The 24,579-nt window shown below is 44.2% G+C and overlaps 1 protein-coding gene across 1 annotated transcript in view; it reads right to left on the bottom strand.

Annotated features, from left to right (window-relative positions):
- Positions 1-4,297: 4,297 nt before the first annotated feature.
- LOC309567356 (protein-glutamine gamma-glutamyltransferase E-like) overlaps positions 4,298-24,579 on the bottom strand; it is a gene marked incomplete at its 3' end in the record, with an annotated part of 89,530 nt that continues 69,248 nt past the window's right edge. The window contains exons 5-6 of the mRNA XM_082272771.1: positions 19,216-19,349; positions 4,298-4,493 (exon numbers count right to left, since the gene is read on the bottom strand). Of these exons, the coding sequence (XP_082128897.1) occupies positions 4,298-4,493; positions 19,216-19,349 (330 nt within the window). The remainder of the gene's footprint in view (positions 4,494-19,215; positions 19,350-24,579) is intronic.

The raw sequence follows: 24,579 nt of genomic DNA, 5'->3' as shown, positions 1-24,579 counted from the left end.
TCCCCACTGTATCCAATGAGGAGGTTTGTTGGACAGTGGAGGAAACCTGGCCAATGACACACTGGCTTTTGTAACTGATTTAGTGGGTTGGCACAGAGAGAGATGCATCCTGGGATAGGGTATAAAAGCCAAGAGCACATGAGGCAGGGGGTCTTTGGGCGGGAAGCCAAGTCCCAGAAGGAGAGTGACGGCTGTCTCCTCTTCTGCAGCTGTGTGGGTGGTCATAGGCAGTCGGCCTAGTGAACCAGTGGTGTGGCTGAACCCAGAGGTCCAGTGAAGCTGACTTTGGAGGTGAAGGCAGAGCAACTCTGGAAAAACAGTGTCTGTGAGTACAGGGGAGCTTGCTAGCGGGTCTGCCCAGGAAGTGAACCACTCCATTGGCTAGAGTCAGCGGACGGGTGTCAGCACACAAGCAGTGAGAGTAAAGGGGGTGCCAAGTTGTTAACCCTGAAGAGAATATTAAAAATGGGAACTGTCAATTTAACTTCACTTCAGTGGCAGGGTGAAGCAGCGGCCTTGCCGCATTCTACAGTTGTCCTCAAAATTGTGCATAGTTACTAGTTGGAGTATTCCACTCATCCCTTCTCCCATCCCAGTTCTAAAATAAAACACAAAAACCAAATCCCTTGGACTGATTATTGTCTGAGCCAAGAACTTTTATTACCATGTATTTGCTGTCAGTTGATAATGGTAACCTAGGGGAACCCAAGAAGTGTAATTCTCAGCAGCTCTCTAGGGGGCAGTGCTACACATATAAATCCACTTTTTGTGAACCAAACACTATTATTAACCCAGTCGTTACCTTGTAAAAGAAGCAGTGACATCATCACTGCGCTGCCCACAGTGCAGTGGTCCCCAATCTGACACAGACAATGGGACACTATTCATTGCACTGACACCAATAATGGGACACTATTCCTCCCACTGACAGCAATGATGGGGCACTCTTGCTCCCACTGACACCAATGATGGGGCACTATTCCTCCCACTGACATCAATGATGGGGCACTATTCCTCCCACTGACATCAATGATGGGGCACTATTCCTCCCACTGACATCAATGAGGGGGCACTATTCCTCCCACTGACATCAATGATGGGGCACTATTCCTCCCACTGACATCAATGAGGGGGCACTATTCCTCCCTCTGACACCAATGATGGGGCACTTTTTCTCCCTTTGACACCAATATTGGGACACTATTCTTCCCACAAATATCAATAATGTGGCCCTAGTCCTCCAAAAAACAATAAGGTGTGACCACCCTTCTCCTGCGCTTGGTATTAAAACCCCTCGACCACACTCCTCACGGGACTCACAACTGGCTTCTCAGATGGCTAAGGTCTTGCTGCCCATAACGGACTGGGGTAGTCCACCGGTACTAAAAGCAAAAGAAAACAAAAAAGGGCGCACCGACCTAGCGCATTATCCTCAATAACAGGCTTTATTTGTGTAACATTAAAAAATGGCTAATCACAGACATAGATGAAAGTATATCATATCAAGCTAAATTGCTCAGATGTCCGGGTTAGTCCATGTAATCGTCCATAACCGATGAGATGACGGCTGACGCGTTTCGAGGCCTAGCCTCTTCCTCAGAGCCACTGTGTTATGGCTATCTCCTTGGTTTAAATAGTATGTAGTGATCCAGTCCCTACCCCCAGGTGGGAGTATCCCCTCCCCCGGGGGAGTGGCCAGAGCACCACCTCACTCCCTCTCATGACACCATTAGTGATATATGCCACTGTATGCACAGTGGCTCTGAGGAAGAGGCTAAGCCTCGAAACGCGTCAGCCGTCATCTCATCGGTTATGGACGATTACATGGACATACCCGGACATCTGAGCAATTTAGCTTGATATGATATACTTTCATCTATGTCTGTGAGTAGCCATTTTTTAATGTTACACAAATAAAGCCTGTTATTGAGGATAATGCGCTAGGTCGGTGCGCCCTTTTTTGTTTTCTTTTGCTTTTAGGCCCTAGTCCTCCCACTGACACCAATGATGGGACACTATCCCTCCCACTGACATCAATGATGGGGCACTATTCCTCCCTCTGACACCAATAATAGGGCACTTTTTCTCCCTTTGACACCAATATTGGTACGCTATTCTTCCCACAAATATCAATAATGTGGCCCTAATCCTCCCACTGACACCAACGATGGGGCACTATTTCTCCCTCCTAATAGCAAAGAGGGGACACTATTCCTCCCACTAATATCAATAATGTGGCACTAATCCTCCTGCTGACACCAACGACGAGGCACTATTTCTCCCCCTAATAGCAAAGAGGGGACACTGTTTACTCCCACCAACAGCTGAACATTTTCTACTCTTGCTGGCCACAGTCCAGCCCCCCAAAAGTTTGAGGAACAGTAAACTGGCCTTTTGTTTATAAAGCGGGGAGACCCCTGACATGGTCTATACAGAGAGCAGAGCTGTGGGAGGGACTTAGCAGGCTCCATCCACTATTGATTGCCTGCAAAAAAGTACAGGAAGGGGCGGAGACAGGACCAGTCATCCTGCACAAGGAGACAGAGCAGCCATAGCTTGTCTTTATTGCAGGAGGTAAACTTTCACACTGGATTTCTGCACAGATCTGGAAGACATACACAAAGCACACCAAGATTCAAGTAAGAATAAAAAAGACTCTTTTATTTAGAAAATAATTCTTCCCAGGCTTCCTTTTCCTGATGGAGGGGAGAGGACCAAGAATCCACTGTAATGTACTGATGATGTGCAAATCCAGTAGCTCATAGCAGCCAGAAATGATGTGCAATCTGGTTCCAGAAAGATAAAATCTGGTTGATTAGCAATGGAATCAGGGGAGAGCAGGAAATAAGGGGACCAGATGTAATCCACCGTCAGATTTGTATCCTCCAGACTTGCCCAAAGGGTTGGGTAAAAGGCACAAATAGCCATAGTAGGAACACTGATACTGATGAATTTTAGGGGTTTGGCCATTTCTCAGGGTGGGGTGAGTATCATGAAAGAAACCCAAGAGGTGATTGAAGGTGTTCAACTGTCTGCAGAACCCTGTACTTTATATTGTACATTTACACCATTGGATTTAAAAAATAATTCAGTTTTCATTTAATCTAGGGAACAGGCACATGTTCGCTAGTAACATGACCGTTCTAAAATGTTATGTTACTAGATTCCCCAGCCCCTCCTCCCTTTTTCTGTAATCACAAATCTAAAACGTTGTTAAAAAAATGCAGTTACTAGTAATTAATTTATTATTACTGCAAGCAGTTCAATGCGGATCTACATATGTGACTGTGGGCTCATTCATACGAGCAGCCAGGGTAAAAGCAGGTGGTTGAGCCACCGTTTTACTGCTGTTGGGCAGTGAAAGATAGGTGGTGAATACATGCTTTTGGGCAGTGGGGAAGTTATGTGAACTTTTAAACCCCAGTTCCATTACTTGTACTGGTTAAGATGGTTGCTGAAGCTGTTAATAGGTGAAATAGGTTAAAATTTTCTATATATAACAAAGCAATATGTGAGTAAGGTATAATGGCACCCCCATTGTAGTGGCATTCCTGCAAATTTTATATAACTTGAAATCAAAAAGGCTTTTCTCTTGAACTTTCGTTGGGCATTACAGCGATGGCATAGCATTATTTGATATTTTATACAAACACGTGCACCCTATGTTAGCTAACATGGAAAAAAAGCCAAGATAATGTGAAGTAATTCATATTTTATTTGAAAATGTAATACACACAATATTCAGGTTAAACATATCCATAGAAGGATCATTTAGGTAGTATAGATGTATGGGATTTAATTTGTAAATAAGATGATCCATGGTCAAGGTATTAACAACAGCTGGGCAATGGACAGAGCCAAGGTGTACCGCATGGCATTCTGGGAACTGTACTTCTGTCAAACAGCACAAGAGTACCCCAAAAAGCCAGACTAAGAACAGCTTGAAGGGGTATATCATAACATTACCTGAAATACTAATACTAATGAAATACTAAGACTCCGTTCACACTAGGTCGGATCCAACTTGGGGGGGACCTGTGAAGTCGCATGCATTCGGCGCGACTTGCACGGACTTCATAAAATGAATGTCTATGCAAGTCGCTCCAGGTCGCCCCGAAGTAGTACAGGACCCTTTTTCTAAGTCGGAGCGACTTGTCTCGCTCCTATTAGAACCGGTCCTGTACTACACTATGGGACGCGACGGTGCATGACTTGTCAGGCTGATCAAGTCGCCTGACAAGTCGTACCAGTGTGAATGGAGACTTATAGAATCTAAATGGTAAAAAAGCAGATAATATCAGATTGATGAAGATGATGATGCTGAATTCTTATTCTTTTCGACTGACTTGTAGACTTCCAGCTCCTTAAATCCTTTTGCATTCTGGAACTTGTCACTTATTACATTTACTAATAAATGTCTTTGACCAGATTTATATGGGATTATTGTTAGAGGAATCTTTATGGTCTCGTTGGGCTTCACTGAGCCCCCTCCTCTAAAAAAGAAAAAAAAAATAGCAGAAATTAACAATTGATATATGCATTCACACAGTTCTACAGTATACCTGATAAACATACTAGTGCTGAATTCAAGTGCCCATTGCTTGTATAAGAAATACATACTGTATGTTACAGTGTACTATAATATTTTTTTTCTTTCAATAGATTTTTATTCCAAGATTTAACAAAGTACAAACATTATAAGGCAAATGTTAAATGTTAATGGCGAAAAAATAGTGCGCTTCAAAAAATAGTGACAAAACAAAATATAAATCAATATTAATGCAATTGGACAAAACAACAAAGGTAAAAGTCTCTCAAATAATAAACGTCTGCTTCAACTTCAAAACCAATATAATGAGTGAATCCGTGCCAAGGTGATGTGACAGTAAATGCAGACAGAAGGTGCTTCACAAAATCAAATATTCTCTGTGCTAGGGTGGCCTCTTACCGCAAAACACTCCAATAGTGACATTCAAACTTATGAAGTGGCAATATGGTGAGATGGTGACACCCGGTGGTAAAGTTGGATTCTTACCAGAAATAAGGGAGATATGAGCTTTGGACTGTTTGGATAGAAGATCCAGTGTATAGATGGCATGGAGTGATGTGCTCTCGCTGGGATATTCTAGATCTTATCCACTTCACCACTGGAGCTCCTTTCCAGCAGACGACTCCTAAGTGGAAATGCGTCGGAGGGAGCCAGCCGCGCTGTCATATGCCACGGACCGTTCTGCAGGCGGCCGTGCATTTTTAAGAGCACTGTTTTTCATCTGCAATCTCCGTTGTTGATGTAAGTGTTTGCCATTTTATAAATAAACATAAATTTGAGACTAATGCATTATCAGCTCCCTTCTTTTTATGTGGGTATTATCTCTTTGGCACCCTGAGTTACCGGATTCATACAGTTGTGAAGTGGATAAGATCTAGGATATCCCAGTGAGAGCACATCTCCTGTGTAGCCCTAGTCAAGACAGCAATGTTCAATACATTGTGGCACTTTGCTCCACCGATACACGCCTGAGGGTCTATAGCTGCTGAGCCATTTGGTTGATCCAGGCAGCATCCAGGTGCCCAATCTTCCTGGGAGCCCAATGCTTGGACTACCCCTGTTATAATATGTCATTAAGCATGCACTGAGGGCCACATCTGCAGAGTGGAAGCATATGTTCTGCACCTGGCACAGCTTCAGTGCAGGGAATCCTTATCCTGTGTGTGACAATCTGCTTTTAACTGGCACCAGGGTAGTTCTGGCACTGATGACAGCAATGATGTACAGTTTTCCCTTCAACCTTCCACTATAGCAGCACTGACTGCCGTCATACCCTCTGAACTCTTCTTGTGCACATACTGTCCATGGTCATACTCCTCTGATGCACCTACTGCTCGTCCTCATCTTCCTTGAACTCCTCTCCTGTACATACTGTCTGCTGTTATACCCTTTGCATTCTTCTTCTGCAGATACTGCTTGCTTTCATGCCCTCCATACTTCTCTCCAGCACATTCTGCTTGCAGTAATATCTTTCCCACTCCTCTCCTGCCCCATTTCAACTCTGCATATAAATCCGTTCTTTATAATTTTATTAATTCACCAATATTTTTAATTCGGTAGGTTCATAGATAGTTCACTCTTCTTTTTTTTTTTTTTTTTAATTTACAGGTATTTTTATGACTATACTGCCACCTACTGACAAAACTGTGTATTGAACCTGAAAGAAACATAATTGTGCTCCTAAATTTGCTACAATTTTTCTATTAGTACTAGAATTAGATATGCAGGATGCACATAGTAATTTATTTGATTATTGTAGATTACTTTTCTGAGACAAGGTCCCTGAAAAGAACCCTTTTATTGTATTGATATTGCCATTGCTCTCCTAAAAAAATATTAATATATTGTCTAGCTTATTGTGCTGATTTTGTGGTTTCTGTACTTTCTAAGTGACTGACCTAGTCTGCACTCCTGCTGGTCAGTAACTTAGAATTTAGAAAAGCCAATGGATAACCATGATAGCCAGGCAACTGGCATTTTTCACATGCTGGAACAACTCTAACTTATGTATTTCTATCTGAATAAAGTTCCCAAATGAGGAGCTTTCACTTATGTTTTATAATAGAAATTAGGCCAGCAAGCAGCATTGTCCACACCCTTCCCCTAAATAACATTGGATTCATCGTAGCTGAAACACTTTCTCCTCTGGGATTCAGTGGGGATTGCTGCGGTCTTCAGTTGTGAAATATTAGTTAAGTATCAGCTGAATGCAGAACTGAAATCAATTTACTTTGGGGGACAATAAAGAATTGTGTTCTGCTCTTAAAGAAATCCTGAACTGAAAGAATTATGGGGAAGGCCATTGCTGACCCTATTTTGAAAATAGTCTTCCTGGTCAGATATATAGACAATCCCTTATATTGTTTTTGACACCATTAACATCCCTTATTTTGACTTTTGACACCATTAACACCACTAACCCCTTCATGCCAAAGCCTCTTTCTGACATTTGTTCCTTACAAGTTAAAATCAGTTATTTTTGATAGAAAGTTACTTAGTACCTCCAAACATTATATATATATATTTATATATATATTTTTTAGCAGAGACCCTAGAGAATAAAAAAGTGATTGTTGCAATATTTTATGTCACACATTTTATGTATTTGCACAGTGATCTTTCCAATGCAATTTTTTTGGAAGAAATACACTTTCATGTTTAAAAAAAAAAAAAAAAAAAACTGTAAGGTTAGCTCAATTTTTTTATATAATGCGAAAGAGAATGTTACGCCGAGTAAACAGATACCTAACATGTCATGGTTTAATATTGCGCACACTCGTGGAATGGCGCCAAACTAAGGTACTTAAAAATCTCCATAGGGGATCCTAATTTCTATAGGTTACCTGTTTAGAGTTACAGAAGAGATCTTGTGCTAGAATTATTGCTCCCACTCTTACGATCGTGGCGATACCTTACATTAGTGGTTTGAACACTGTTTACTTTTTGAGGGCACAACTTATGTATGTGCTCGCTTCTGCGCGTGAGCATGAAGGGATGGGGCGCTTTACTTTTTAATTTTTTTTCTTATTTTTTTAATTTTTACTGTGTCCCTAAAATAATTTTTTTTATTTTTGATCACTTTTATTGCTGTCACAAGGAATGTAAACATCCCTTGTGACAGTAATAGGCATGTGACAGGTACTCTTTTATGGACGGATCTGGGGTCTATAAGAATTCAAATTTGGCTGTTTTGAATACTGACATTTTTTAAAAAAATCTGGCGCCTTCAAAACTTTAGTAAACCGGAAGTAATGTCATGACATCAATTCCGGGTTACTAGCTTCAAGACCTAATCAAACCTTTGCCGGCAGACGTTTCGGCTGGTCGTTCAGGCCTCCCGGTGGGATGGGAGAGCCCGGGCGAGCCACAGAAAATGGCGGGAGGGAGGGGACGTCCCCTTCCCCTCCTTGTAATAGCTAAATGGCTGATTAGCTGAATCGGTTGTTATTAAAGAAACAAAGCGGAACGCCTGCTCTAAAAAATAGTACCGGGGTGATGCCTGCAGCTGCAGCATCACCCCTGTACAAACCCCTTGAAGCTGAAGGCTGCATATTTGTGTTATGTCAGCATCAAGGTGTTGAAGTCCGCAACATTGTGGTTTGGCTATAGCCTTAAAGTAGAACTATCGGCAAAAAGCTTTTTTTTTTGGATAGCAAAAGGGAGCGTTATAACCCTTTTCAGTTTTTTTTGCCATCTCTGTCCCATTGGGAAGATTTACCTTCACTTCCTGTCCCAAAACAGGAAGTGATAGGAAAGCCTTGCAAATTAGGGGAATTACTTTTCTGAAAACCCAAACCCAAACAGCAATAAAAATGTAATAGGTGTTCTAATCCTTCTACACTCTATCCAAAACGTAATAAAAGTTTTGCCTTTAGTTATACTTTAATGTACAAGTATACATATGTAGCACTGCCCCAATGAGGGCTGCTGGTTAGCGGGTGTTCCTCTGCACTCATCTGACAATGAGAACCATCCAACCCACCTGACACTTTAGGTTCTGACATGGCAAATATATTCTCCAAAGACACATTGACACAATGGTAGTACCGTTTTGTTTTTTTACTTGAATAGATAAATAAGTATAACTTATAGGTTAACAGGTATAACTTGGTAATAAAATAATGTATCAATATCAGTCATCTAAACCTCACCAAACTCAGTGAGGTTCAACAGACTGACACAATATGAATATAAATGATCAGTAAGAAATATCAAACAGCATTGATAATGCAACCAAATAGAATATCAGCAATGCCTGTCAATACTATTGCAATGTAAAATAACTATGGCCTAAACGAAAGGCCTCTGAGATCAACCCCAGCTATAATTGGTTCTAACGGATAGTGATTCAAATTACTGTAACTGGTCCCCTTTAAGGCAAACAAGTGTTGAATCCCTTCTCCTAGAAAGGCCTTGCTAAATCTTCACCGCCAGTTGGAGCTCTTATCAACTGTTCAATGTTGGAAAATCTTGAGCATATCTAGTAAAATGATCCATCACAACCAGGACATTACTACGCCCACCCAGATCAGGTTCAAGACACAGGAAGTCAATGCATACCAATTCCATGGGTCCTTGACTCCCTAGAAGCTCTGTGAAGCAATGTCTTCCTCTGGATACACCTGATACAGGAGTGGCAATAGCTTTCAACCTCCTTTCTCATAAAAGGCCAATAGAACCGATCCCTGATCAACTTGAAAGTTTGATCCGGCCCTAGATGTCCATGATCATCATGGAGGGCTGTCAGTACAGTCAATCTGTGTTTTTCTGGCAGGTACAACTGTTGAACTCAATCTGCTTCCTCTGCAGGGCACATTCGATAGACAATTCCATGCTGTCCCAGTCCTTATAAACCACTTTAGCACCTCCAATTGGACTATTCAGCAGGGCCTTAGGATCTCCTGAAGTTGATGCTGCCTTCACTAAAGCACACAAAAAATCCTCTCATTGATCCTTCCTCATATCGTATTTTGTTAATTGAGGAAGCTCCTGACTTCGTACTTGTGTTAAGTCACAGTAGCAACGTGGCACTCCCACTGGAGAGACTCCCACAGCTTCAGCTCCAGTAGTTCCTCTATGTCGATATTCCACTCCTTGACATACAGCTTGAACTCCTTCCAAAGTCAGGTGTACCCAATCACTCTCTTCTCCAGTTGAGGAATAAGGTCTTCTGGACAAAGCATCTGCATTCAGATTCCATTTCCCAGGCTGATACTTCAGACTGAACTGGAACTCAGATAAAGCAGCCAACCAGCAATGTCCAGTAGCATCCAGTTTATCCGAGGTTAGCAAATAAGTCAAAGGATTATTATCCATCTTCACCACGAAAAAGGCCCCGTACAAATAGTCCCGTAGCTTGTCCACTACTGCCCACTAGAGGGACAGAAACTCCAGCTTGTGTATGGGGTAATTCTTCTCTGAAGGTGACAGACTAAGACTTACATAAGCCACAGGTTGAAGCTTCCCATCAGTTTCTTGGTATAGCACTCCACCCAGTCCGTCCCGACTGGCATCGACATGCAACTCATAGGGTTTGGCAGGATCAGCAAAAGCCAAAACAGGGGCCCGGGTGAGACTCTCTTTCAACTTCCAAAATGCATGCTCACACTTGGTGGTCCATTGACCTTGAATACACTCTCGAGATCCCCTGGGTCCCTTAGGACGCTGTTCCTTGACGCTTGGCTGTGATCCTTCTATGCCACCCTCTTTCTGTAACAGTTCATTTAGGGGTTTTGCTATCTGAGCAAAATTCTTCACAAACCTCCGGTAATAGGAGCAAAACCCAAGGAAAGAGCGCAATTCAGTTACAGTTCTTGGTCGGAGCCAGGTGGTGACAGCCTCCAACTTCTGGGGATCAGTAGCTACCCCATCTGCTGAAACCACATGCACCAGATAAGTGACGGACGTCTGGTAGAACTGGCACTTTTCTAATGGCAGCTTTAGGGTCCATGTACACGGGACGCTGGAAATGGCCGTTTAGGAGCAGTTGGGCGTTTTTTTTAGAAGCCCCTGAACGCAGCTCCATGTTATCTTATCTGTCCATATACACATGGTCGTTTACAGTCATTTGCAGGCAGTTGCGTTCAGGGACTTTTTTTAGAACGCAATTATTTGCGTTCGAACGTGTGTTTCCCGGCGTTTCAAACGCAGAAACGCGGCCGAGCGTGACTAAACGTGACTGAACGTGATGAACCTACGTTCAGCCACGTTATACGTTTTTTTTCTTCCATTCAAAATCAATGGTTCCCTATGGGAGCCTATTGATTTGAATGGAAGTCGCACCGCAAGTCGGATCCGACTTGCGGCACGACCTGCACTGTGAGAATCATGAGGGGGAACTCCACGCCAAAAATGGGAAAAAAACTGCGTGGGGGTCCCCCCCAGGTTCCAAACCAGGCCCTTCGGGTCCGGTATGGAATTTGAGGGTAGCCCCACGCCGAAAAACGGCGTGGGGTCCCCCCCAAAATCCATACCAGACCCTTATCCGAGCATGCAGCCCAGCAGGCCAGGAAAGGGGAGGGGACGAGCGAGCAGCCCCACCCCCCCTGGACCACACCAGGCCACATGCCCTCAACATGGGGGGGGGGTGTTGGTGCTTTGGGGCAGGGGGAGCTCTGCACCCCCCACCTCAAAGCACCTTGCCCCCATGTTGATGAGGACAAGGTCCTCATCCCCACAACCCTGGCCGGTGGTTGTGGGGGTCTGCGGGCAGGGGGCTCATCGGAATCTGGAAGCCCCCTTTAACAAGGGAGCCCCAAGATCCCGGACCCCCTCCCTATGTGAATGGGTATGGGGTACACTGTACCCCTACTCATTCACCACATAAAAGGCAGTGTATGGAAATAACGACAGGAGACGTTTTGGAAAGTTTATTAAAAATCTTCATCCGCCTCTTCTTGTCTTCTCCTCTCCGGGGGTCTTTTGCTGTCCGCTCCTCTCCGGGGTCTTCTGCTCTTTTGCTGTCCGCCCTTCTGCTGTCCTCTCTTCTTTTCTTCTCCTCTCCGGTCTTCTGCTCTTTTGCTGTCGGCTCTTCTTCTTCCTCTGGTCCTCCTCTGACAACGTCTCCGGTGATTATGCCGGTCTCTGCAGCTTATAATATAGCCATTAGGGGGCGTGGCCTCTGATGACGTCATCGGGAGGCCCGCCCCCTCATGTCACAGATGACGTCATCTGTGACATGAGGGGGTGGGGGCCTCCCGATGACTTCATCAGAGGCCACGCCCCTAATGGCTATATAATAAGCTGCAGAGACCGGCATAATCACCGGAGACGTCGTCGGAGGAGGACAGGAGGAAGAAGAAGAGCCGACAGCAAAAGAGCAGAAGACCAGAGAGGAGAAGAAAAGAAGAGAGGACAGCAGAAGGGCGGACAGCAAAAGAGCAGAAGACCCCGGAGAGGAGCGGACAGCAGAAGACCCCCGGAGAGGAGAAGACAAGAAGAGCCGGATGAAGATTTTTAATAAACTTTCCAAAACGTCTCCTGTCGTTATTTCAATACACTGCCTTTTATGTGGTGAATGAGTAGGGGTACAGTGTACCCCATACCCATTCACATAGGGAGGGGGTCCGGGATCTGGGGGGCCCCCTTGTTAAAGGGTGCTTCCAGATTCCAATGAGCCCCCTGCCTGCAGACCCCCACAACCACCGGCCAGGGTTGTGGGGATGAGACCCTTGTCCTCATCAACATGGGGGAAAGGTGCTTTGAGGTGGGGGGTGCAGAGCTCCCCCTGCCCCAAAGCACCAACACCCCCCCATGTTGAGGGCATGTGGCCGGGTGTGGTCCAGGGGGGGTGGGGCCGCTCGCTCGTCCCCTCCCCTTTCCTGGCCTGCTGGGCTGCATGCTCGGATAAGGGTCTGGTATGGATTTTGGGGGGGACCCCACGCCGTTTTTTCGGCGTGGGGCTACCCTCAAATTCCATACCGGACCCGAAGGGCCTGGTTTGGAACCTGGGGGGGACCCCCACGCAGTTTTTTTCCCATTTTTTGCGTGGAGTTTCCCCTCAAGATTCTCACAGCGCACGTCGCGCCGCAAGTCCCGGCTTCCATTCAAATCAATAGACTCCCATAGGGAACCATTGATTTTGAATGGAGGCAGAAAAACGCTGCTAAAAGCAACGTGGCCAAACGTGCAATAATGCAAATGGAAAAAGCTACTGAAAGCACGTTTAACAGCTGCTTTTTCCCGGCGTCAGAAATAGCTTTGCAGGACGTTTTTTCTAACGTCCCGTGTACATGGAGCCTTAATCCTTCTTCATGAAGTCTCTGGAAAACCTTCAAGCCGAGCTTCATGTTCTTCCAAAGTCTTGCCAAACACAATGATGTCATCCAGATATACAAGAACTTCAATCAGATTCATGTCTCCAACAGTATTTTCCATTAGTCTCTGAAAGGTAACGGGGGCACCCACCAGTTCTTGTGGCATACGGTCAAATTCGAAGAAATCCAACGGGCTAATGAAAGCAGTCTTTTCTCTGTCTTCAGGGTGCATAGGTATCTGGTAATTACCACTCTTCAAATCCAGCACACTGAACCACTTGGCTCCTGACAAGCACTGCAAGGCATCTTCAATCCTAGGAAGCGTATATTGGTCAGGGATGGTTCGCCGATTCAAAGTTCAATAGTCAGTTCAATAGACACATCCTAATAGTCCCATTCTTCTTCCTGACAACCATGATGGGGGAAGCATATGGGCTTCAGGACTCTCTTATGACCCCAGACTTCTTCAACTCAGCCAACTGTTCTCAAAGGTCTTCTAAATCACTCAAAGGGATCCACCAAGCTCTTTCATGGAAGGGTTTGTCCTCGCTCAACTGAATCCGGTGCTGAGCACTCTTCGTACATCCCACATCGAAATCATTCTTTGGGAAGATCTTATCCCATCTGATCAATTGATCCTTCACCCACTCCCACCACTTGAAAGGGACTGCAGGGCGTCGAATCCCAGGATCTTCATTCAGACCACTTCCCTCATTCTTCTGGACCAGGTCCTTTCAGGGTCACTGGGGTGGGACACTCACCCGCCCCAACGACATTTGAGGCTTCAAGCTGACCGGCTGCCCAGTGATGTTCCGAATACTGACAGGAACTTTCCCCCCAGTCTTCCACAGTGTCTTAGTGGGCACTATCTCTGGAACCAGTTCTAACCCAGTATCTTCTTCCAGTGGGTTTCCTTTCAACATCACAAAAGGGTCCGGCTGGTCCCAAGACAACTTGACTGTAGACTTCATACATGTCCTCTCTCTAGGTTGCAACACCTGCTCCCAAGTGTCCAGTTTCCACAGATTTCCTACCGCATTGACCGGGGCCTTCTGCTCCTTAATAACTCGTTGAAAAGCCTTCCTTAACTGAGGATGCACTTCTTCCAAAGCTGATCCCCTTATAGCCAATGGAGTGAGCATTCTTCTCACCAAGTCTGTGTTGGTTCCAAAGATCAGGTAATTCTGCTTTTCTCCAGGAGGCCGGGGCACACAACTGCCAAAGTGTCAAAAACTTCCATCTTCCCGACCACTGAAGGATTGAAAGCGATTTTTATGGGTATATATCCGTCATAGGGAAACTTCTGAGGTCCAAGTCCCTAAATCTCCAGCTCCTCCAATTTACACAATGGAATATGCTTTAGATGCTTGTTGTAGAAGTCTCTGTAGAGCAGGGTCACTTAGGCCCCAGTATCCAATAAGGCCTTGGTGTAGATCCACCTGCAATGAGACCACTGGGCAGGGCCCCAACAGCTTCTTTGGCATCCTTCTTTCCGGTGTTGTGAATAATCTTCACTGTGCAATGGGTACAGCTGGGGTGTATTGGCTACAGGTTTCTCCAAGCTTGCAATGGGAGAAGAAGTCATTCCCACCTGTGATTCAGGTGTGTCTTTCCAAGGGAACTCAGCAATCTGTACTTCTACTGATTTCATGATTGCAGACCAGATCCTCTTTTTCTTCCTTGGGGGAGAAGATACATTGACTCCTTGTGCCTTTTTCCCCCAACCCAGGTGGCCCCCTTTGTAAGCTAGGCGTAGGGGGGTGGGGGGACCGGGCAGAGGACCCCATCCCGTGCCATTTTTTAAAGATTTTACTAGTGTTGGAGCTCTGTTTAATCTTGGGACGCTCAATTGGCTCCTTCACTGAGGTCCCATTAAGTTTTCCGCCTTCTTCGCGAAAAGGAATTTCTGTAAGGCTTTCAGCAGCTCCTCCAACAGTCCAGGGCTGTTCCCCCGCTTGGGGCAGTTGGACCAAAAGTGTCCAACTTCTCCACACTCAAAGCAACCTTTGTCTTGAGGGGGAGAGAAACTCAGTCCCTTTGAATTGCCCTTGGGTTCATGGACTTTCCCCGGAGCTTCCATCACTTGCATTAGAGTCTGGCACATCTGGGTTTGGGCCTGTGCCACCTGGATCATTAACTCAGCTGAGTTTGAATTGTCCTCAGGTTTCTTTTCTCCTGAACTCTCACAACGACCAATGTCGACATCCACTTCACTTTCTTCATCCGAGAGACTGTTGTTCACTTGAGCCAGACGGGCAAAGGCTCTCTCTCTCCTCCCTTCACTGTTTAACAGTTCTCTAACACCTTTACTCTTTTCTTCTAACAAAGCCTCTTCCTCCCTCACTTCCCGCATCAACTCAGGGTAAGTAGGGGTAGCCCAGACTCCTTTGAATAGCAGTTTCAGGACTATGGCTTGGTTTGGCCGAGCCCCTTGTAGCACTCTGTCCAGCCGCACTTGATCAGTGTCTTTAGGGTCTATGCCCTTCTTTAAGATGATCTGATGCAACATCTTATCCACCCAGAAGACATAATCAGATAGTCTCTCTCCTCGTTCTTGGTGTGTATGATTAAATTTGTACAGCAGGTCAGTGGTCCTTTCTACTCAGCCGAAGACAGCAAAAAAAACATCAATATAATCCTTGGCCACACAATCCTTGTTGCCTATCCTCAAATTCCTAATCACCTCAGCAGCGGGACCTCTCAAACTCTCACTGAGTCGTTGCCTCTTCACCGCCTCTTGCACACTCCATTCTTCCACTGCTTGAGTGGCCTGATACATCCAACTCTCAAAGTCCTCCTCTCCAGTTGGAGTTGGTGTCTGGCTAGAAAAGAACCACAATCTTCTGTAACTTTGCCCAGCAGCATTGGAGCCATTCTTGACCAGGCTCTCAACTAAACAGCTAATATCTGTATATAAAGAGACAGGGGGAACACCAAGCCCACTGGCATCAAGGTTTGCAGGACCAGGGCTGGCCGGCGAGGGTAGTGACCACTCTTCCAATGTTTCCTTCTTCTCCAATTGAGAGAACAGTCGGCCTTGATTCCCTCTTCCAGGATTACCTCCTCTACCTGGAAGCATGCCGGTATGTCTTCTTGCCATTCTTGTAACACTCTCCATCTGCCCGTGCATCTAGTAGATAGGCCCTTTGTTCTGGAACCAGGGTTCTCACCCACCTCCGGATCTCTCTTTCCGTAAACTCACTCCCGGTGACTTCCAGGACTATGCTCCGCTCGAACCGGGCCCTTTGGGACTGTCCCCAGGCTCTTGCGGCAGCCAAGTTCATCGCCTTTCCTGTCATTGGCTCATAGGGGGGTTGACTCAGGGCTGGAGTGGCAAAGGATATCCCGGACGAGCCCCCAAATGTAGCACTGCCCCCATGAGGGCTGCTGGTTAGCGGGTGTTCCTCTGCACTCACCTGACCCTGAGAACCATCCAACCCACCTGACACTTTAGGTTCTGACATGGCAAATATATTCTCCAAAGACACACTGACACAATGGGAGTACCATTTTGTTATTTTACTTGAATAGATAAACAAGTATAACTTATTGGTTAACAGGTATAACTTGGTAATAAAAGAATGTATCAATATCAGTCAGCTAAACCTCACCAAACTCAGTGAGGTTCAACAGACTGACACAATATGAATATAAATGATCAGTAAGAAATATCAAACAGCATTAATAATGCCACCAAATAGAATATCAGCAATGCCTGTCAATACTATTGCAATGTAAAATGACTATGGCCTAAAAGAAAGGCCTCTGAGATCAACCCCAGCTATAATTGGTTCTAACTGATAGTGATTCAAATTACTGTAACTGGTCCCCTTTAAGGCAAACAAGTATTGGATCCCTTCTCCTAGCAAGGCCTTGCTAAGTCTTCACCGGTAGTTGGAGCTCTTATTAACTGTTCAATGTGATATTTGTAATCCCAAGGTAGTAATGTGTGTAATCCTGCCTGCAGTCAGTGTGTTATTGAGGGAGAATTATACTAGCGATTAGGATTTCACCAGGCACTCTTCCAATTGTTAGTGTCCACATGTGACGATCCTGTGACACAGGCGATGCACCCTCCCACACTCCTGCGTCTGGGAGTGATCGATACTCAGCTGTCCCAATCAGTCAGCTCAACTGAGCCTCCGCCCGCTCTCCATTCAGCTCCACTGGATCCACTACCTCTGTGTAGTCACCAGTATCCGCATTGCTGAGGATGGGCTCCGCTCTCACTAGGCCGCATGTACTAGGCCTCAATCACCGACAGTGTCCCGACGCACCTCTCAGGCTGGCCTGTACTCGCTAAGTCCCGGAAGCAAAAGAGCGTGCACACTGTGAAGCAGATAGGTTCATAGGCTTTCCCATGGTCCTTCACTCTCCCAAGGCTCCCTGGGAGTATAGTTCCTTCGGCAACCCAAACAACAGTCTGCATCCAGTCTTGAACTACATCTCCCACAATCCAGTTTGTCCTTTTCCTGTGAAAGCTGATCCTCTTCTGTAAGCAGCCTTAAAGGGGTACTCTGACAACATCAACGATAATGGTAAACCTGAATATATGTATATATTTGCAATATATATATATGGTAGTCCGGTCCCGTCTACACATATAGAACTTAAATGCATATAAAATCATTAAGCCACGATAAATCTTCAAAATTAAAGTGCAAATAATGTATAACCTGTCATAAAGTGCACAATGTAATAGTGCAAAAAGACTGAAATTCCTGTGAAAAAGTAATAAAAATGTAGAACATGTGAATAGCCTTCATAAATGATAAAACATCTGTTCATATATAAAGTGTGACATGCAAAAGTGCAAAACTTTAATGATGTATTAGTTCATCAATCAAGGTGGATGATCCAGAAAAAACCTTGACCAGTGATAAACTGGCACCGCTTTGCTCTCTAGCCTCTCACCTTAATATCATATATCAAATTATATCAATATCAAAGTGTATAAAATGAATGGATCACTGGTGAAGGGTTGTTCTGGATCATCCACCTTGATTGATGAACTAATACATCATTTGTATTTGTGTCCTCTTGCAGGTTAAAATCTTAGGCCATCTTGATATGCTGGTCCGGAATAACTTAACTCTGTACATGCATGTGCACAGGAATTACTTACACTGGTACCCAAGGCATGATGGAATTGTACATTCATCTGTTTAGATTTTGCTTAAGCCCCATTCACACTGCCTTGTTGTGCTTGTCACATGTTTTTTGGGCATTCCCCTGAGCGTACAGCTGTGAATGCAGCCTCAGTGTATAATTACAAGAACATTGTTAGTGGCCAGAAAGGGAACTTTTATTGAAGAAGAGACATAACAAAGTCTCTTCTCTAATAACTCTACCTGACCAGAGGCGTAGATAAGGGGGGAGTCAGGGGGTCCAAACCCCCCCCAGAGCATCGGTCAATTTCACAGCAGCTAGGCTAGTGTAGCCTATCAGCTGCGGGAGCCTCACTGCTACTGGTAAGACCACCTGTCTCATCCATGAGACTGACAGGCAGGGCCTGGCTGACATTTAAGCCACATTTGCTATTTGCTACACTAACAGATGTGCCTGCTGGGGGCGCTGTATATACACAATTTGTCACAGCATGGCAGAAGTGCTAATTATTTTTCTCTGGGTACTCAAGGCTGAACCCCTCCCCCCCCGTAAAAATAATTATCTACGGCCCTGTACCTGACAGCCACCTTTGTAACGCAGACATACATTTCACTTCAAGCTGCTCATAAACATTGTAACCTTGTTGTACAATTTTCTTTGGATCTACCAAAATCATGAAATATGAGGGCCAACCAAAACAATCTGTGCAATTTGTTTCCAATCTGACAGACTTTTACATTAAATAGTTGTCAGTAGACCTAAAAAAGGTTGTGCCACCAGATTGTAACAATTGTGGTCAGCTTTAGATGTAAAAAAGAAATTGAGTGCCGGTTCACACTGATGCGGCTGCGGCGATCGCATGTAATGTCGGAGCACACTGCTCCTTCATTACATGCGATCGGCTGTGTGGTGCGAGTTTAGCCATACACTTTGCATGGCTAAATTCGCACCGCACCTGCAGCAAAGACGCACAGGACCCTTTTTTGCAGCCGCATCAGGATCGGATCGCACAGCGGTTCACACTTGTGCGATCCGATCCTGTGCGAACTGCAAGATCGCACTGCGATATGCGATCAAACTGGGGGTGTCGTTAACATTTCATTGACACCCCCAGCGTATCGCATATGGCAGTGTGAACTGCCAGGGGTGCGTTTGCGATGCGGGAACGGGCTGCAAATTCGCAGCCTTCCCGCATCGCATAAGTGTGAACCGGCACTAAAAGAAAAAAGGCAAGCATCAGAAAGGTAAAGATGTAATCATATAAGAAATAATCATATAAGGAATGGAAAATATTTAGCTTACTTGACTGTGATCGGATCTCTAAGAAGACCACTACCTTCTGCTGTCACCACTATATCAGATACAACTTGGTTCAGAGGGTTGGTGAATACTATTTCAGCCTTTACAGGCTTATTCACATAGACTGGTCCATTCACCTGAAGAAAAAAAAAAAAGTTGATCCAAATAATTGTTATGAGGCTTAAAGTGAAACTGAGCTCAAAAAGCAAACATTTACAATGTTAAAGGGAACATCTAGAAATGTTGCTTGTGCCTAAGCAGTATTCCTAAAATTCCTTCAGAAAAATAGCAGTTCGCTTCCTGGTATGTGCAGTGTGAGATCTAAGGCACTGCTGCCTCTGACCTAAAGTCTCATGCGCTTTGGAGTGATATTTGGTGATGTCACTACTGTGCTGCTCACTGATCTCCTTGCTGGAGGCTCTGACATGAGGAAGCAAAATCCTGCCTCTACCAAGATGGCCTCCTCCACACAATGAAACAGTGCAGAACAAAATATGGTAAGTCAGTAATGGCGAAAAGATCAGCTGCAGGGAGACCACAGGCAGTACTGGTGACTAGTCCCCCGCACTCTTCCTTTTTTGGCACAGCTTCCAGAGGACTGTTCCTTTTTAACCTCTTAATAACCGCCCGCCGCAATTATACTGCGGCAGGAAGCCGCTCCTGCGCGAACCGCCGCAGGTATACGTCGGTCGCGTGCAGGAGGCTAGGGGGCGAGCGTGTGCTGCCGGGGGCGCACTCCCGCCCCCGCTAGTCAGCGGGGAAGCCAATGCACGGGGCAGGCGGCTCTGATTGCCATCTGACATCCTTCATCGTTTCCCACTAAGAGAGAAGAACGGTCAGCTGTTGTAAACACAGCAGTCCGTTCTTCTCTCTGGAATGATCACAGAGCACCTGTGATCCTTTTATATAGGAACACAGGTCTCTGTGATCATTTCACAAGCCACGCCCCCCCCCATAGTTAGAAACACACCCCTAGGTACACATTTAACTCCTTGATCACCCACAGTGTTAATCCCTTCCCTGCCAGTGTCCCTGATTACTGTAGTAATGTCACTGGTCCCCCCAAACGTGTCAAAAATGTCAGTCAGGGGTCTGATCTATCCGCCACAATGTCGCAGTCCCGCAAAAAATTGCAGATCGCCGCCCTTACTAGTAAAAATAAACAAAACAATAAAAATAACATAAATCTTTCCAGTAGTTAGTAGACGCGATAACATTTGCACAAACCAATCAAAATAGGCTTATTGCAATTTTTTTTATCAAAAATATGTAGCAGAAAACAAATTGGCCTTAAAAAAAATGTATTTTTAAAAAATTTTTTGGGGGAATGTTATATAGCAGAATGTGAAAAATATTGTTTTTTTTTTTCAGAATTGTCGCTCTTTTTTTATAGCGCAAAAAATAAAAATTGCACAGGTGATCAAATACCACCAAAAGAAAGCTCTATTTGTGGAAAAAAAAGGACATCAATTTTATATGGGTAAAATTGTCACACGACCGTAAAATTGTCCGTTAAAATAACGCAGTGCCAAATCGCAAAATATGGCCTGGTCATTAAGGGGGCAAATCCTTCCGGTCCAGAAGTGGTTAAAGAGAACGTGCATTAAAAAATGCTGAAGCTGTCATTAACCCAGATAGCAAGGATAACTTGAATTGTAAGTCTGTTAACTTGCTGCACATTTTCACTGGCAAGTTGTACACTTGCAGAGCACATGAAGCACTAGTTCTAGTTGACACTTTTCCAATTTGAAGCAAATTTGCGTGACAAGTCTCTAGAAAAAAAGTAAAGTAGCAGTGGTGAGTCTGAAGATCTTTAACTATCACTAGAGGGATCATCAGCAGGAGGAATAAGGTCTGGATTCCACTATATAGATCTTTATTTAGCCCTCATTTAGAATGCAGTATCCAGTTCTAAAGACCTTACTTACTTACTTACACAAATGGTGAAAGGTCTGGGGGATAAAACATATCAGGGAAGACTTCAGGAACTTACAGTCTGGTCCATAAATATTGGGACATCTACACAATTCTAATCTATTTGGCTCTATACACCACCACAATGGATTTGAAATGAAACAAACAAGATGTGCTTTAACTGCAGGCTTTCAGCTTTAATTTGAGGGTATTTACATCCAAATCAGGTGAAAGATGTAGGAATTACAACAGTTTGTATATGTGCCTCCCACTTTTTAAGGGACCAAAAGTACAAGGGACAGATTAACAATCATAAATCAAACTTTCACTTTTTAATACTTGGTTGCAAATCCTTTGCAGTCAATTACAGCCTGAAGTCTGGAACGCATAGACATCACCAGACGCTGGGTTTCATCCCTGGTGATGCTCTGCCAGGCCTCTACTGCAACTGTCTTCAGTTCCTGCTTGTTCTTTGGGCATTTTCCCTTCAGTTTTGTCTTCAGCAAGTGAAATGCACGCTCAATCGGATTCAGGTCAGGTGATTGACTTGGCCATTGCATAAGATTCCACTTCTTTCCCTTAAAAAACTCTTTGGTTGCTTTCGCAGTATGCTTCGGGTCATTGTCCATCTGCACTGTGAAGCGCCGTCCAATGAGTTCTGAATGGCTGAATATGAGCAGATAATATTGCCCGACACACTTCAGAATTCATCCTGCTGCTTTTGTCACAAGTCACATCATCAATAAATACTAGAGAACCAGTTCCATTGACAGCCATACATGCCCGCGCCATGACACTACCACCACCATGCTTCACTGATGAGGTGGTATGCTTTGGATCATGAGCAGTTCCTTTCCTTCTCCATACTCTTCTCTTCCCATCACTCTGGTACAAGTTGATCTTGGTCTCATCTGTCCATAGGATGTTGTTCCAGAACTGTGAAGGCTTTTTTAGATGTTGTTTGGCAAACTCTAATCTGGCCTTCCTGTTTTTGAGGTTTACATCTTGTGGTGAACCTTCTGTATTCACTCTGGAGAAGTCTTCTCTTGATTGTTGACTTTGACACACATACACCTACCTCCCGGAGAGTGTTCTTGATCTGGCCAACTGTTGTGAAGGGTGTTTTCTTCACCAGGCAAAGAATTCTTCGGTCGTCCACCACAGTTGTTTTCCGTGGTCTTCTGGGTCTTTTGGTGTTGTTGAGCTCACCGGTGCATTCTTTCTTTTTAAGGATGTTCCAAACAGTTGATTTGGCCACACCTAATGTTTTTGCTATCTCTCTGATGGGTTTGTTTTGTTTTTTTCAGCCTAATGATGGCTAGCTTCACTGATAGTGACAGCTCTTTGGATCTCATATTGAGGGTTGACAGCAACAGATTCCAAATGCAAATAGCACACTTGAAATGAACTCTTGACCTTTTATCTGCTCCTTTTAAATGGGATAATGAGAGAATAACATACACCTGGCCATGAAACAGCTGAGCAGCCAATTGGCCCATTACCTTTGGTCCCTTAAAAAGTGGGAGGCACATATACAAACTGTTGTAATTCCTACACCTTTCACCTGATTTGGATATAAATACCCTCAAATTAAAGCTGAAAGTCTACAGTTAAAGCACATCCTGTTTGTTTTATTTCAAATCCATTATAGAGCCAAAAAGATTAGAATTGTGATGATGTCCCAATATTTATGGACCTGACTGTAAAATGGGCAGTGTTGAGAAAAGCGTAGAACGAGGAGACGATTGAAACCTTTACTTGTGTAGATCGGATAAGCCAACTGTTGGCTTTCAGGTGGAAGCTTCCACAGACTCCCCCCAGGTATATTTGCGTCCCCTGCCACCATGTTTCCTGAGTTCCACTATCACATCTGCAGACCCTGGGACCCGAATGACAAGTGTCACCAGGTAGAGGGGAGGGAAAAAAGCAAATTTCTTGTTTGAATCAGACTTCCAACAGAAGTAGGGAGTTAGTCAACAGTAAAAAAGAGAAATAGGGGTGATGGCGCTGCCTATATAAATTTAGATATAATAAAGATATAATAAACTGTGAATTAAAGTGCCTTATGCTAAAAACAATAATGTGTATACTCATACAGTAATATATTCCATAAAACATCAATTGGGTGCAAGTGCAAGGTATAAAGGTGCCTTCAAGAAAATTGGAAAGTGACTGGTGCAATAAATATATAAACAATAAATAATAGCTAATATTTAACATGCAATATTAATGTGCTAAAAAATATGGTGCTATATGATGTGAACTGTTCCACTCATACCACGTGTTGATATGGGGAGTTTATAAAAAGTGCCAACAGAGCCAAATAGAAAAAAGTTTTTTTAAAAATACAGCTTGCAAAGTCCAGTAAGGAGAGATCCAGTAAAAAAGTCTATGTCATATACGGTGACTTCAAAAACAATAAAGGTGACAACACTCGGAAAAACCAACACTCAGGTGAAAGGTGACCCCGTGGTGGGTGGTAAGGTGCTGGGATTCCTTTGGTAAAATTGCACACTTACCAGAGACACCCACCCCACACAGGTAAACCCGCATGGGAACGAGGCTTGGATCGCAAGCGCTCGGTCAATACAGTCACGCTCGTTTTTTTTCCTGTTTAATGTGAGTACCTTTGCATTGTTTTGCTCAATAAAGTACATTACGGAATTACGCTATGTCCACTATTCATTTTCTGGTATAAACATTGGGAGTGGAGCTGAGTGGATCCCTCGGAACACACCTAGGCAGGAAGGCACACAGGGGACTATCCCAGGGTATATCCATACCAGGACCAGCCTGATCCTCGGCACACGCCCTCCATTCAGGGATAGGAGGATATCGCTAGGTTGCCAGACCCATTAAAGCACCCGCTCTATACCCCTGTGTGGGGTGGGTGTCTCTGGTAAGTGTGCAATTTTACCAAAGGAATCCCAGCACCTTACACCCACCACGGGGTCACCTTTCACCTGAGTGTTGGTTTTTCCGAGTGTTGTCACCTTTATTGTTTTTGAAGTCACCGTATATGACATAGACTTTTTTACTGGATCTCTCCTTACTGGACTTTGCGAGCTGTATTTTTAAAAAAACTTTTTTCTATTTGGCTCTGTTGGCACTTTTTATAAACTCCCCATATCAACACGTGGTATGAGTGGAACAGTTCACATCATATAGCACCATATTTTTTAGCACATTAATATTGCATGTTAAATATTATCAATATTAGCTATTATTTATTGTTTATATATTTATTGCACCAGTCACTTTCCAATTTTCTTGAAGGCACCTTTATACCTTGCACTTGCACCCAATTGATGTTTTATGGAATATATTACTGTATGAGTATACACATTATTGTTTTTAGCATAAGGCACTTTAATTCACAGTTTATTATTATATCTTTATTATATCTAAATTTATATAGGCAGCGCCATCACCCCTATTTCTCTTTTATCCAGT

This window comes from Pelophylax lessonae, assembly GCF_965119305.1.
Source record: "Pelophylax lessonae genome assembly, chromosome: 11".
NCBI classification, from domain to species: domain Eukaryota; kingdom Metazoa; phylum Chordata; class Amphibia; order Anura; family Ranidae; genus Pelophylax; species Pelophylax lessonae.
Note: the sequence above shows the minus strand (reverse complement) of the source record. Positions and strands in the feature narration are given on the sequence as shown.